The following is a 15,320-nucleotide window of genomic DNA, read 5'->3' on the forward strand; positions in this document are numbered from 1 at the left end:
AGCTCCAGGCCTGTGTGCAGAGCCAGGCTCTGGGGGCTCTCTCAGTCCCAGAGGGTGGGGATGCAAGCGCCATTACCCCATAGGATGTGGCCTGAGTGTGTGCCGTCATATCACATACAGACAACAGGCCTTGACCACAACCACGGCCTAGGCCATTTCTGCTAAAAAGAGAACGGACATTTCATTGCAGGCTCGTTCATTCCATTAAACATGTACTGGTTGAGATGGGGGCACCCCTGGGTATTACTGAGGTCAAATTGGGGCAGGGGGCTCTGCAGCCATGTTCAAAGCTTCTGACCATCAGCACTGTTTCTGCTTTGGAGGCAGCCCCTCCAACCCTTACCCCCGTGGAGAGGAGACATGCCAAGGCCACACAGAGGCCCTACTGGTAGAAAAGTGAGAGGAAAGGACACGGTTGTGGCTTCCAGATTCTTCTATAAATGCTGATGCCACACAAATAGTAAGGCCTTCCCACTGCCCTGTGGATGCCAGTGTGAGGGAAGGCCTCCCATGTACCCATCACTCCTCTCTTCTCCATCAAGGCCACGCTGGCAGGAGGGAGGGACTGGCTTCACTGTACTACACTGTGTGTGGGGAGAGGCACACAGCATCAGGGCTGCCCTCACCTGCACAGGGACGTGTTGGCTAACTCTGGGCAGCCTTGGGCAGGAAGACTGAGGCCTGGCAGAGAGCTCCCTCAGCCTGGCACCTGCCTCAACCTCCCTTGGTAGGGCCGCCCCTCAGACTCCAACCCTGACAGGGGCAGGCTTCACAGACGACCTCTAAACAGCCAAGCCCCCCACCCCCAGCTGCCTGTGATCTCCTCAGCACCTCTACAGCTCCCACAGCCGATGGCCAGGCAGGCTCCACCTCACTGGCCCAGCCACCCTCGAGAGGCTACTCCAGCTCTCCAGGGCTCCCCACCTGAGAAACCTTCCCAGCTTACTGTCCACTTGGCAAGAAGCCATGGGTCCTGCCCCAAAGTGGGCTCCCAAAACCAAATGTACTTTTTTCAAGACTAGGTTTTTCAAAATAAAACCACAGCAATAGCAAAAAGAAAAAGAAAAAGAAAAACCATTTCCTCCCAGGTAGCTTGGTCAGGGTAATGAGCCAGAAGTCTCCTGGATGGGTCTTTGTTTCTCATGAAAGTGCCTGCATGTTCCATGGGCCACTTCAGCTCCAATGGGCACTTCGATCCCCTGAATGCTATTATTCTAAGACACCAGCTTCTGCTGCCTGCTAGCTGGTAACTCGGAGAGCCGCTGACTGTCAGAGCAAGCAGTGACCTTAAGAATATGGAGCTCTTTTCTCAGATGGGAAAATGAGGTCCAGAGAGAAGGGAGTGGCTTCCTAGAATAAAATCCTAAAATACTAGAGGAGACAGGACCCCAGATTCTCTAGCCCTACTGATGACCTACAACATGCAAGTCCCCACGCCTCTTTCAAACCAGCAAAGGACAGTTCTGCCTAAGAAAAGACATGTTGGCAGCCATGGCTGACGCTGATGCTGACCACCCCCCCCCGCCCCACACACACACACAGGCCACCCTTACTTTCCTAGTTTCTCAGTGGTCCAGAGACCCGCATTTGGAACCCACTGGCGCCCCAGGGCTCCCCCAAGTCTGTACACCAAGCTATTCTCCATTCTTCCAGCTGAGACACAGTATCCAGGGCTGGCCTCTCCTTCCCCCATCCTTTCTCCCTGACAAGTATCAGGAGCACAGCTGGGGAGGATAAAATTAGGTGAGTCGGGGTCAAGCAGGGTCCCTACTCAATTGCCTGGGTGGCCTCCTCTTTCCAGACTTGGAGAGGAGTGTGGTAGCCTTGTGGTGGGGGTCACCAGCTGCTGCAGAATAGAGTTGGGCTCCAAGCCCCCAAGCCCTGGGTCTCCCCCTACTTAGCCCCACCCTGTGATCTGGGTCACCTTGTAAACACCTCCAGAAATTCGGGGGCTCCAGGGACACAAAAGATAAGGCTGTGCAGCCTTCAATCAGTGTGTCATTGGCCTCAAGCATTTATTGAGTGCCAAGTGCGTGTAGGACACAAGGATATGGAACAAAAAGACTTGACCCCTTTCTTTGGAAGTTTGTAACTGAAGTAGGAAGTCATAATATTAAAGAGGTTTTGGCTTCTTTCAAATTGCTAGGCAAACAAGCGGTTCACGTGAAACAGGCTATGAATATTCAAAAGGCAGGAATCTCTGTGAGCTGGCACGGATGGAAAGCTGCATGGAAGAGGTGAGCCCTGTGAAAAGGACAGAAAGAACCTCATGGGCAAAGGCACAAGACCACAGACAAGCTCTGCATGTTGGGGAGGACAGAAGACACGAAGCTGTGCACCGGCTTCCAGCAGGGCTGGGCTGCGGTACGGAGGGCAGGACTTTCTTGAGGGACCTTTTAAATAGGACAGCATGTCACCTGAGGGCAATTAGGGGGCTACTGGGAGACACACCGCTTTCCCTGCCCGGCCGGAGAGTCCCTCTAGATTGATCCACAACAAGCAAACCACCAGGAGGGCCCACTGTGGGGTAGGATGGAGGGGGAGATCCAGTTTGGTAAAGTCATTAAAGTTGTGATTTTCATTTTTGGCTCCAATCTTGGGGGAAAACATCCATGTTTCAGACACTCCTGGCGGGCAGGAGAAGTTCGACTTCCTGGTTCTCAGAATAAATGCTGGTTCGGGGCAGTGGTTGTATCAACAGGACATTCTGGAGTTGTCCATCAGAGCAGCACCAACCAATTACCCAATAACAAGATGATAACACCTGGCCCTCCACTCTCTTCTAAAGGTTACTCCCTAATAGGATCAGATAGCAGGGGGCCAACAGGAAGTTAAGAGGCCTTGGGCGTCATTTACCCCATGTTAAGGCTCTTTCTGAACACACAGATGCCCCCCAATCCCCTAGATGACCCAGGCCCCAAGGATGGGGTTCTGTGGGCAGACCCCTTTATACTTTTGCCCCTCTTCTGTCAATCTCTCCCCAGCCAAAATTTGTCTTCCGTTTCCTCAACCCCTGTTATCTGATAACAGTCACTTTGTAAAGCAACGTGTGTCATGTACTTCTGGGTTTTGAAGGGCGCACTCCCCGCCCCACAAGCCCCTCCACCACACTTTCCCACCGCCCAAGCCTTTGCTCAGGCACTCCCCTCCTCCAAGCTGCCCCCCCCCTTCCTTGCTGCCCACCCAACTGTGCTCACTCATCACTACCTAGATGACACAGCTTGCCATGTCTTGCCATGACAGGTGGAATCTTCCAGGGGGTCACAGAGACAGAGTTTGTGGCCATCTGTCACCCATTCTTTCCCTATCTCTACTCTGGCAAGGGACTGGGAGGCAACACAGACCACCTCAGACTCCTATCTCCAAAATGGAGCTCCAGGGAGGCCTAAGGGGACGGTGAAGGGTCTGGGTGTCCTCCTTCAAATATCACGCCTCTCTCTGCTTCCAGCTGAGATCAATTCCTGGTAGGTTTCCAGTTTTGATTTCTGTATCTCCTGGGTTAAAATGCAGGAGCCCTGCGGCATTTTAAGCTTTTCACACTTGCTGCTTCAGTGAAGATCACGGATCAAGGACCCAGGGCCAGGATAGAGGGGCACCAAGGGGGTAGGGGAGATGAGGAGGGCCTCAGGGATAAATGTGCTGCGACTCCTTCATCCCAAGGGGACCCTGCACCCCCAGACCCTTGCACTCCCTGTGCTTCTCAGAGGATGTACTGGGGCTTCTTGTGGGGTGGGGGCAGGAGTGCAGGCTTGAGCTGGCAAAGTGACCCTTTGCTCTTGTGCACCAGAGCCTCTGTTAGGATCTGGAAAGGGCTAGGTCTCCTAAGTGCCAGTCAGGACCTCCAGGAACATTAGCTCTTTGAATCCAGGAAGCCAAGGTCAAGGGACAGAGCTGGAGCTGCGAGCTCACACCCTGAATCCATCACTGGCCCTGCTCTAGGTGGGCCCCACCCAGAAGAGCCCCCTGTCTCAACCTGGACTGGGTAACGGGCTCCTCTTTAGGGCTCCAGCAGGACCCTTGCATTAGATCAGGCCAAGGCTCAGGAGACGTGAGTTACCACCACCTCCCCCAATACTAGGGAGCCCATTTCCCCTTTCTGAGTCTCTGGTTCCTCATTGTTGAATTAGGAGATTGATTAGGTCAGTGACAGCCACATTTTTTCCAGCAGTGGAATCCTTTTTCAAATGAAATCTTAAGCAGACCTTCAACATGGCAAAGATGTGAAAAGGTGACTGGTCTACTTGCCACGGTGGGGTTGCATGGGGGTGCCTGCTAGGTCTCTCCCTACCCCCTGAAAGCTACTGGCCTGAGTGGACTCTGAGAACCCAGTCTCAGCAGACTACACACAGTTCGGCATCTGTCCCTGAAGCACTGGACCCTGGGCAGACAGAGCCCCACCAGAGTCATCCTCCACTCCTCTCTCCCTCCAATCCACTGGCAAATCCTCTACCCTTCAAAGCCCTTCCAACCCAAAAGGTCCTCCAGAACAAAGCCATGTTTTTAGCAATAAACCAATATTCATATAGCGCTGGAATGTACCAAGCACAATTCTAAGCAGGCCTGAACGGATGCGTTTCCCCTAAGCTGCCTGGGGGCAGCTGCTTAGCTATGAACTCAGCCAGTCCATGAAACAATTCTATGTGATGTGTGTTGCTAGTACCCCCAGTTTACAGGTGAGGCAGGGGCCGGGTCACTTGTCTAAGGTTACACAGTTGGCAAATGGAGGGATCATACCTAACAAATGATAATAATGGTGATAATTATGATTAAGAGTTTACCCCATAGGCTAATGCATTCAACTCTTTCTGTGCATTTAGTCCCCAAAACAACTCTAAGGGGTAGTTACTATTATTTATCATTTTATTAGAAGTGAACCGAGATACAGAGAGTTTAAATAACTGAGCCAGTAATGAACAAAAAAAGACAAGAGGAAGTGGGTCATCTAGATCATCTCTGGGGAAAATGAGAAGTCGGTGAGGTCAGCACCCCTGGCCCCTCACCTCCCCTTCCTCCCTGAGAAACTCCTCTCCGGCTTCACCCTGCCATCTTGGGTGTGGCAGATACTTGCAAGTGGGTGTGAGGGTGGTGGGTTCTTCCCCAACGAATTCCCAGTTCCTCCCACCGGACCGCATTTGTCTTTGCAGAGAAACCAGCATCCAGAATTTCAGGGCTGGCAGGACGGAGGGAGAAGAAGGGAGACGTTCAGATCTGGATGAGCTTAAGGCCCCCTCCCAGTCTCTCCCAGCTGAGTGGGAGCCAGTCACCTCCAGCTGTCCCCCGGTTCAGGACTGCACAAGATCCGCCCAACTCTCCTGTTTCACAGAGCAGAGAACTGAGGGCCTGGGAGATGAGGTCACACCGCCAGGCCAGGGAGCGGCAGGCAGGGTGTCCATCAGAGAAGTAGGCCCGGGACTTTTAAACCAAAAAGCTGGGGATGGCTTCCCCAGACGCGCTCCTGGGCACCCAGAAATAGGCTTTCCCCGGGAATCCGCCTCCGACCTGGCGTCTCTACAACACCTGAAGCTTCTCAGGACGCCCTCTGAGCTGGGCAAGGCGAGAAGACTTTCTCTCAGAGCCCAGCCCCGAGCAATGCCCGAGCTCGCGAGGTGGGGCTGGGGGCGACAAGGAGGCGGAGCGGGGACTTAGCCACCAAGGACTCCTCTCCAAGTCAGTTCCCAAACCGTTCGGCGTCATGCATTCCACGCTGCGCCTTCTCCCTGGGGATCCCACAGCCCGCGCGCAGCCCGTGCGCCCTGGACCCTACCCAAGCACCAGGCTCGGCCACGGCCGGTGCGAAGGTCACTGTCTATAGCCAGGACAGAAGGGCGGGGGAAAAGGGCCCAGTGGACCCTTGGTCCAGGAGGGCCGGTCAGTTGTTGGGCCGCGGGCGCCCAAAGTTGCGGGGGTCCGGGTCTCCGACCCCACGCCCGGCCGGGCTCCAGTGCCCGAGGGCGCGCGCTGGGACTCGCAGAGCAGCGGGTGCAGCAGGCTGGTGGGGCTGGGACAGCGAATTTGTTTGCAAAGTTCAGGCGGGGCAGAAGCCGGGGAGGGGGCCGCGTCCACGCGGGTAGCCCCGGCTCTGACAGGTAGAGACGCACTCCCTCGTAATCCGTCCACCAGCAGCCTAAAGTGTGCACTGGGTTCCCAGTGAAATGCCTGGCCTTGAAAGTTTAGCCGAGTCGTCGGGTCCAGTGGAGTCACCAGGGCCGCCCCCTGCCCCGCAGAACCGGGATCTGGCCTCGGCCACAGTGGGGGTCCCGTCTCAGCCCGACACCCCCGAGGTCCCGCGCCCGGAGGACTCTTGGCGACAAGAAGTGGAGTGGGGCGGCCAGGATGGGGGCCGTGGAGATCGCAAGGGAGGAGTGGGCGGCTGCCCGGACTTACCCCGTGGGGTCCCCGCGCGCGGGCGCCCCGGCGTGTCGGATCATGCCGCCGGCACCTCCGGGGCGGGGAACGGAGGAGCTCAGGCGCCGGGCCGCGCGGAACGCCGAGTCCCGGGCGCCCGCACGTCCCTGGCTCTGGCCCTCGGGAAGGGCCGGGCCGCAGCTGCCGCCGCGCTCTGGGGCGCTCGCTCCCTTCTACTTCCTGTATCGGAGCGAGCAGGGCTTTCAGGAAGAGGCTGGCCTTGGTGGTCAAGGGTTTTTTTGTCAAAAGCCATTCGGCAGCGGCTCGCGGCCCAGAGCCCCCTGGGGCACACCGAGGACCCGGCGGCCGCGCCCCCGGGGCCGGGCCTGGGGGCGGGGGGTGCCGGGGCCGAGGCGCCGCGCGGGCGCCCAGCTTCGGGGTGCCGCCTCCGCGGGCTGGGGCGCGGGAGGTCCGCGGGGCTTCGGAGAGGGAAACTTAGAGAAAAGTCTTCCACTTGGCGTGGGGCCGCGGGGGAAGGAAGACAGCCTCCGCTTGTGCTAGTGCCGACCGCGGGCCGGCAGGTGGGGAGGCCCAGAGCTGGCGGGGAGTTCGTCCCACACGGAGCCACAGCCTTGCCCAAGGTAGCCTGGAAATCGTTCAAGGGCAGCCTCAGACCAGAACCAGGGCGCCTCTTCCACATTCCTGACAGACGTACACGCGCCTCCTCTTGGATGCTTCCCGTGACAAGGAGCTCACTCCTCAACAAGGCGGGCTGCTCATCCACCAAGCCTGGCATCTAATTCACCTGTGCCGGGTACCGCAGATGGAGAACACCGGACAGCTTACACAAATGCAAGACCCACAGCAACCCCAGGTGGGACCGTGAGGGCTCTCTTCTAAGTGCCTGGGTGCTCAAAAATGCCTCCCAAGCCCAGTCTTTTCCCAGAGCATTTCCCAGAGTGACTGAGCAGGACTGGACCCTATGAGGTCACCTCAGTCTCATGCAGGATTTCTTTACCTGGCCATTATTGACATTTGGGGCCGGCTAATGCTTTGTTATTGGGGTTGCCTTCTGCACTGCAGGAGGTTTAACGCTATCCATGGCCTCCCTATGATCCATAAATACCCAATGCATCAGCCTCTCTCTGTAACGACCAGAAATGTCTCTAGATATCACAAGTGTCCTCCGGGGGCAAAATCTTCCAGATCTAATACCTTCATTTTAGAGATAAGGAAACTGAGGTCTAGAGAGTGGAGGTGACTTGCTCAAGGCCACATGGCAAGTGAGGACCAGACAGGACTGAGCCCAGGGCTCTGGTGAAAAGATCCTCAGGCCTCTCGGCCCTGCTGCTCTCTCCTCACACCCTCCTCTCCCATCTTCCCTGGATTTCCACCAAATCAGCCAGAAGTTAGAAAGAAAAGAATCCACATCTGAGCATACACGAAAAGTCCAGCCTCCCCCGTGGGATGTAAAATGGTGCAGCCACTTAGGAAAAGAGTCTGGCAGTGACTCAAAAAGTTAAACATCAAGTTAGGCATATGGCTCAGTAATTGCATTCCTAGTTATGTTGCCAAGAAAAATGAAAACGTGTTCATGCAAAAACTTATACATGAGTGTTCATAGTAGTATTGTTCATACTAGCCAAAAGATGTCATCAGTTGACAAATGTATAAACACAATGTGGTACATCCATACAGTGGAATATTATTAGGCCACGAAAAGGAATGAAGTACTGACACATGCTACACCATGCATAAACCTCAAAAACATTATGCTCATTGAAAAAAGCTGGTCACGAAGGACCACATTCCATTTATATGAAATGTCCAGTATAGGCAAGTCCAGAGAGACAGAAAGTACTCTAGTGGTTGTCAGAGGCTGGGGGAAGAGAAGACAATGAGGAATGACTGCTAAGAGTTATGGGGTGATGAAAATGTTCTAAAATTGATTGCAGTGATGGTTGCACAACTCTGGCTACAGTAAAAACCATTGAATTATATGCTGTAAGTGGGAGAATTGTACCGTATATAAATTATATTTCAATAAAGCTGTTATTTTTTTTTTAAGGGGGGAAAAGCACAGCCTCCAGGAGGCCACCCTGACTGCTCCAGCTCACACCTCTTTCTCCTCTGCCCAGATTCCTACAGGTTCCCTTTGTTAGGTCATAACCACCCCCCACTGACTTTTCCTCTCCTTCAGAGGCTAAATTATTTCCTCTTGGATGGGAATGAGTCATCTTCTCCACCATCTCCCTCAACAGGGCTATAACATGTTTCCAAGGGTTTCAAAGCCCTGTTTGAAAACATGGGCTTTGAGGACAGACCCATGTTCAACTCCGGCTTCTGGGTGGCCTTGAGCAAGTCTCTTCCCAAAGGCTCATCTTGCTCATCTATAAACAATGAGTACGAATGAGATGGACAAGAAGACCCCTGCCTCCAGGGCCCCATTATTATTCCTTAGTTGTTTCTAAAACAAGTTTGCAGGCCACTCTCAGGCTTCCCTGGACCCCAGGGAAGCGGTCTATATAACTACTGCACCTAGAACAATCCTTCATCCCCTCCCAGGCTGATCTGAAAGGTTTCCTTCAGCTCCCTGGACCACTGCTGGGAAACGCAGGACAAGTCTCTCAAAGCCTGGCTTCCATGGGCCTAGCCCCAATGCTCACCTGCTCTGAGAAGCCAGAATTCCTCAGGTGGACATGAGATGGGGCCCCACCGTGACCCTGTTGCTGATAAATGACCGTAGTGGAGACCAAGAATCTGAGCAGCCTCTTTTGGTTGTGGCCCATGGTGCACCTTGGCCAAGCTTTCCCTCTGCTCTCTTCCTGGGTTCTCTTTTCATTCCCAAGTCCTCATGCTCTGAATTCCTGACCAATAAAATGGTTGCTGTTTGGGATATTTTGTTTGGCAAAAGCAGATCATCAGAAAACAGCTCATCTTGCAAGGGTTTCATCTTCTGACCCCCAACAAGGTTCTACGTGTCCATTCTCTCCATTTTAAAGATTTGGAGAAATCTTTAAAAGAGAGACAGAGAGAGACAAGCTCTATTATTGCAAAATCAATTAGTGTCCTCAGGCCAAATGGTAATAAAACTGTCTGCCCTGACGGGGTAGGGTTGGGGTCAACTGGGAACCAGGCCAGAGGGACAGCGTCTTCTCCGTTCTCACCAACAGCTATCCAACAAGAACGAGGGCCTGAGCACCCGAGCCCTTACAATTTAAAAATCTGGAATTTTTAATAGGAAAGTTTCCGATTTCTAACCTTTTTTTTTGAGATGGAGTTTTACTCTGTTGCCCAGGCTGGAATGCAATGGCATCATCTCAGCTCACTGCAACCTCCCAGGTTCAAGTGATTCTCCTGCCTCAGCCTCCCGAGTAGCTGGGATTACAGGCACCTGCCACCAGGCCCAGCTGATTTTTGTATTTTTAGTAGAGACGGGGCTTCCCTCTCTTGGCTAGGATGGTCTCAAACTCCTGACCTCAGGTGATCGACCCACCTCTGCCTCCCAAAGTGCTGGGATTACAGACATGAGCCACTGTGCCACTGTGCCTGGCCCCGATTTCTAAACATTATACTAGCTAAAGAAGCACCTCTGAGAGCCAGGTTGCCCCATGGGGGCTGGCCTGGCATCTGCCTGGATCTCTTGCCTCTTCCTGTTCTGAGATTCTGTGTGGCAGGAAGTGAATCCGACACAGGTGTAGGTGTGCCTTGTGGTCCCCACGGCTGGTCAGGGATTCCCCCAGTTCTGGAAGGGAGGGGGCCCAGACAGACATGCTGGGGGTCTCTCCTATGGAACGATAGAGACCTTCCTCAGTATGGCTCTCTGGGATTCTGCCTCATTGTCCCCCTCTCTGCAGGTCCCAGGCCTCTTTCCCTTCTCTACTGAGAGACCATCCTGCAGCCCCCAAGAGTACGTGTTTCCACTGCAGCTGTGTAGAAACTGACCAGCACCTAAGCCCCAATTCCCAGTTCTCAGAAGGGGTAATCTCATGGACCCATCTTGGCTGTGAGGGGTGGGCAAACTCAGAGATAGGGTACTAAGTTGATGAGAAGACAAACAGCTTTCCAAACAGCCCCCAAACTATATTATTGGGGAAGCGTCTCGTCTGGTGTCCCGGCATCCCATTCCTCCTTGGCTAGCCCTACCTATCAATGGAGGCACGAACTGGAGGCTTCCAAGTTCTTTCTCAGGGAACTTTTCCCTGCCCAGACAACCAGCTGCATTTGCTCATGTGACTCTGGGTTCTGTCCCTGAAGCCTGTCCCAACTGAAGTGCCCTATTAACCTGCCCATGTTACACATTGCTAGACAATGTATGATTCTCATACTTCAATTGTCCTTACCATGGGTGCAAGCTCCTTGGGGGCAGGGAATACATTTCTCACCCCCCTCCAATATCGAGTAGAGGGTTCTGTAAACAGTAATAAACTCTTGCTGGCTAAATAAAAATGACTTGTAACTAAGGACAAAGGCTTCTCCATTTCTGAGTTTTGTTCCATTCTGATTGTTGCTCGATTGTGCTGTCAGAAGAGAAGCAGAAATCAGGGCCAGCAGTGTTCTTAATTCATACAGTCTACAAAGTTAGTGACACCACTGAGGCATTAGGAGGTCATGAAGTCCTGCTCTTGAGCAGTTTAGATGCTAGTGGGATGAATATGCCATAGGAAGACGCTCTTGGGTATTAAGTGACAGAAAACCCTAACTCTGAGTGGACTGAATACATAGGAAATGGATTACCCCATTTAACTCAAAGCCTAGAGATAGGGTGGTATATTCATTATCTATTGCTGTGTAACAAATTAACCCCAACTTTCATAGCTTACAATAACATTTTCTTTTCTTTTTCTTTTTTTTTTTTTTGAGACAGAATCTCGCTCTGTTGCCCAGGCTGGAGTGCAGTGGTACAATCTCGGCTTACTGCAACCTCCACCTCCTGAATTCAAGCAATTCTCCTGCCTCAGTCTCCCAAGTATCTGGGACTACAGGGGTGTGTCACCACACCCAGCTAATTTTTGTATTTTCTAAGTAGAGATGAGGTTTCACCATGTTGGCCAGGCTGGTCTCGAACTCTTGACCTCAAGTGATCCTCCCATCTTGGCCTTCCAAAGTGCTAGGATTACAGGTGTAAGCCATGGCACCCGGCCTTAACACACATTTATTATCTCACAGTCTCTGTAAGTTAGGAGACTTGGCACATGTTGATGTTTGCCACTGCTTCAGGCTCTCTCACAGAACTGCAATCAAGTTGCTGGCAAGGGCTGGAGTCTCATCTGAATGCTTAGCTGGGGAAGGATCTGCTTCCAAACTCACATGGTTGTTGGAAGGATTCAGTTCCTTGAGGGCTGCTGGACTGAGGGCCTCAGTTCCTTGCTGGCTATTGTCTTGAAGCCACCCTCACCTCCTTGCCATGTGGAAATCTCCAACATGACCACTTCCTTCATGAAAGTGTGCAGACTGAGAAGGCAAAAGAGAGAGTGCAACATGCAAGTCTCAGTCTATATAACCATATCACAGACATGACATCCCAGTTCTGTTGGTTAGGAGTAAGTCACAGGTGCTGTCCACACTCAAGGGAAGGGGATTATCAAAGGCCTGAAGACCAGGAGGCAGGAATAATTGGCAGCCCTCTTAGGAGCTGCCTATACAGCTGCCGGCTATAGGCAGGCTCCAGGTGCAAATCAGTCAGAGACTTAATGTTGCCATCAATCACTCAGTGATTGATTTAGTCCCTCTTTCTATTCTGACCCCTTCAGTGCTGACTTCATCCTAAGGCCAGTTCTCCTGTGGTTCCAAGATAACTTACAGTGACAACCAGGATCGTGTTGCCTGGGTCCATCCTGTAGGAAGTCAGGAAAAGCCTCTCTCCTAAGCATGGAATAAAATTCCGTATAGTGTGATTGGTCAACATAGGTCACATCCCCACCCCAGTCAATAAGAGAATGTCATGCAATGGTTAGGTTAATTAGGATCTATGCCTGGTCCTGGGGTAAGAGTAACCTTCTCAGATCATACTGTGGAGGAGTTGAAACCTGATCAAAATTAAGATTCTATTGGGAAGGATGAAAAAAATGGATATTGGCATTAGAATAGAACATTGCCCACTACATTCATGTAGAAATGAAAAAAAAATCAAGGTCACTGCGCATGAGGAAACTTTTGGGGTTGACTGATATCTTCATTATCTTGATCATGGTAATGGTTTTGTGGGTCTATACATAGATCAAGACTTAGTAGATTGTACACTTTAAACTTGGACAATTATCATGTGTCAATTATACTTCAGAGAAGCTGCTTTTTAAAAGTATGTCATGTCTTTAGTCATTATGTTGTGAAAAGCATAAAAAACTAAGAACATTTTCTTCTAGTTTTCAAAAACTATTGTCTTATTCTGCAGTGAAGTCATTCATGTTGTTGATGAATGAATGAAGTTCTGACTTATATCTTTGTTGTTTCCCTTTGATTGCACCCAGTTAGTATAAACAAAAATGTCTTCATTTACAGCATTAATGTTATTCATCAATTGCAACCATAGGTTGGTTAGAGATACAAGAGTTTGGCAAAAATCAGTGAAAGCATTCTGTGAAAACCAGTTGGCTATGTGGAATTTATAGTAAAGAGTATTGCATATTTTATTATTTAAAAAAACGAGGCCATGAGTTATAGAGATAATTTAAGTTGCTCTGATAATACTGTTCATAAACGTTCGGCATAAAAGAGTCATTTTTCATGGTTTTCTTTGCTTCCTCCCATTCTGTGAAGGACAGTCAGGGAGACCTGAAGGAGGGAGGAGGTGGCCCTTGAATGGTCAAGTTGTGAATGTGCAAAGGAAAAGTTCTTGAAGGAAATTAAAGTGCCACTTCAGGGAACACATGAATGATAAGAAAGGAAAACAGCCTTATTGCTGAGTTGGAAAAAGTTTGAGTGGTCTGGATAGAAGATCAAAGCAACCATAACAATCCCTTCAGCCAAAGCCTAGTCCAGAGCAAGGTCTTCACTCTCTTCTATTCTCTGAAGCCTGAGAGAGGCAAGGAAGCTGCAGAAGAGAAGTTTGAAGGTAGCAGAGGTTAGTTCATGAGGTTTAAGAAAAGAAATCATCTCTGTAACATAAAAGTACAAGGTGTGCAGATCACCAAGGGGTATTTAAAAAAAAAAAAACAAATAAATACAAAATAAAGTACAAAGTGAAGGAGCATGTGCTCATATAGAAGTTGCAGCAAGTTATCCAGAAGATCTAGCTAAGATCACTGAGGAAGGCGGCTACACTAAACAACAGGTTTTCAGTGGAGACACAACAGCTTTCTAGTGGAAGAAAATACTATCTAGGACTTTCACAGCTGGAGAGGAGAAGTCAATGCCTGGTTTCAAAGCTTCAGAGGACAGGCTGAACTCTCTTGTTAAGGGCTAATGCAACTGGTGACTTTAAGTTGAAGCCAATGCTCATTTACCATTTTTTAAATCCTCAGACTCTTAAGAATTATGCTAAATCAACTCTTCCTAGAAATGAAATAACATTTCATTATTTCTGTAAATGAAATAACAAGGCTTGAATGACAGCACATCTGGTTTACTGAAAATTTAAACCCACTGTTGAGACCTACTGCAGAGAAAAAAAAGATTCTTCTCAAAATATGACTGCTCATTGACAATGCACCTGATCACCTATGAGCTCTGATGAAGATATACAAGGAGATTAACGTTGTTTTCATGCCTGCTAACACCAACATTCATTCTGCAGCCCATGGACCAAGGAGTAACTTAGACTTTCAAGTCTTATAATTTAAGAAATACATTTCCTAAGGCTATAGCTGCCACATACAGTGATTCCTCTGATGGATCTGGGCAAAGTAAATTGAAAACCTTCTGGAAAGGACTCACCATTCTAGATGCCATTAAGAACATTTGTGATTCATGGGAGAAGGTCAAAATATCAATACTAACAGGAGTGTGAAAGAAGTTGATTCCAACCCTCGTAGATGACTTTGAGGGGTTCAAGACTTCAGTGGAGGAAGTCATTGCAGATGTGGTGGGAACAGCAAGAGAACTAGAATTACATGGGCATCCTGAAGATGTGACCAAATTGCTGCAATCTCATAAAACGAATGGATGAGGAGTTGCTTCTTATGGATGAGCAAAGAAAGTAGTTTCTTGAGATAGAATCTACTCCTGGTGAAGACACTGTGAACATTGTTGAAATGACAACAAAAGATTTATAATATTCCATAAACTTAGTTGATAAAGCAGCAGCTGGGTTTGAGAGAATGAACTTTAATTTTGACACAAGTTCTACGGTGGGTAAAATACTATCAAGCAGCATTGCACGCTACAGAGAAATCTTTTATGAAAGGAAGAGTCCTTCAATGCAGCAAACGTTATTCTGGTCTAATTTTAGGAAATTGCCATAGTCTTTAGCAACCACCACCCTGATCTGTCAGCAGCCATCAACATCAAGGCAAGACCCTCTACCAGCAAAAAGACTCAGATGATCGTCAGCATTTTTTAGCAATAAAGCATATTGCATACCTTAATTATAAGGTATGCACATTTGTTTCTCATAATAGATATACTGCTATTGCACACTTAATAGACTACAGTATAGACATAACTTTTATATGTACTGGGAAACCAAAAAAAAAAAAATACATATAACTTGCACAATGAAGTGATATTCGCTGTATTGAAGTGGTCTGGAACTGAACCACCAATGAACCTGCAATGTCTCCGAGGTATGCCTGTACTGCCTAGGAAAGCTTAAGTGCCCACCATTGATAGCTGCTGCAATTCCTAATCATTGTTAATCCTGCTTGCCTGCCTTTTGCTTGGAGGACCAGGGCTGCCTGTGACACTTCCTTGTATAGTGTGCTTAGCAAAAAAGATGTTCCATAACTACTTGGGGGTAAGGATGTGATTTGTTTTTATTTCACTTCTCCTTTTTGGGGATATTTACTTCCTCTGAAAATCAAATGTGTTCTCAAGTG

The 15,320-nt window shown here is 49.9% G+C and overlaps 1 protein-coding gene across 2 annotated transcripts in view; it reads right to left on the reverse strand.

Moving 5' to 3' along the window:
* RIN3 (Ras and Rab interactor 3) overlaps nt 1-6,577 on the reverse strand; it is a 185,471-nt gene extending 178,894 nt beyond the window's left edge. The window contains exon 1 of one of the 2 annotated variants that reach the window (XM_023205504.3): nt 6,385-6,577. In XM_023205504.3, coding sequence (XP_023061272.2) covers nt 6,385-6,428 — 44 coding nt within the window. In that variant the 5' untranslated portion in view covers nt 6,429-6,577. The remainder of the gene's footprint in view (nt 1-6,384) is intronic. The other variant, XM_023205505.2, reaches the window with a different exon arrangement.
* Nucleotides 6,578-15,320: the final 8,743 nt, after the last annotated feature.

This window comes from Piliocolobus tephrosceles, chromosome 6 (genome assembly GCF_002776525.5).
Source record: "Piliocolobus tephrosceles isolate RC106 chromosome 6, ASM277652v3, whole genome shotgun sequence".
Classification (NCBI taxonomy): domain Eukaryota; kingdom Metazoa; phylum Chordata; class Mammalia; order Primates; family Cercopithecidae; genus Piliocolobus; species Piliocolobus tephrosceles.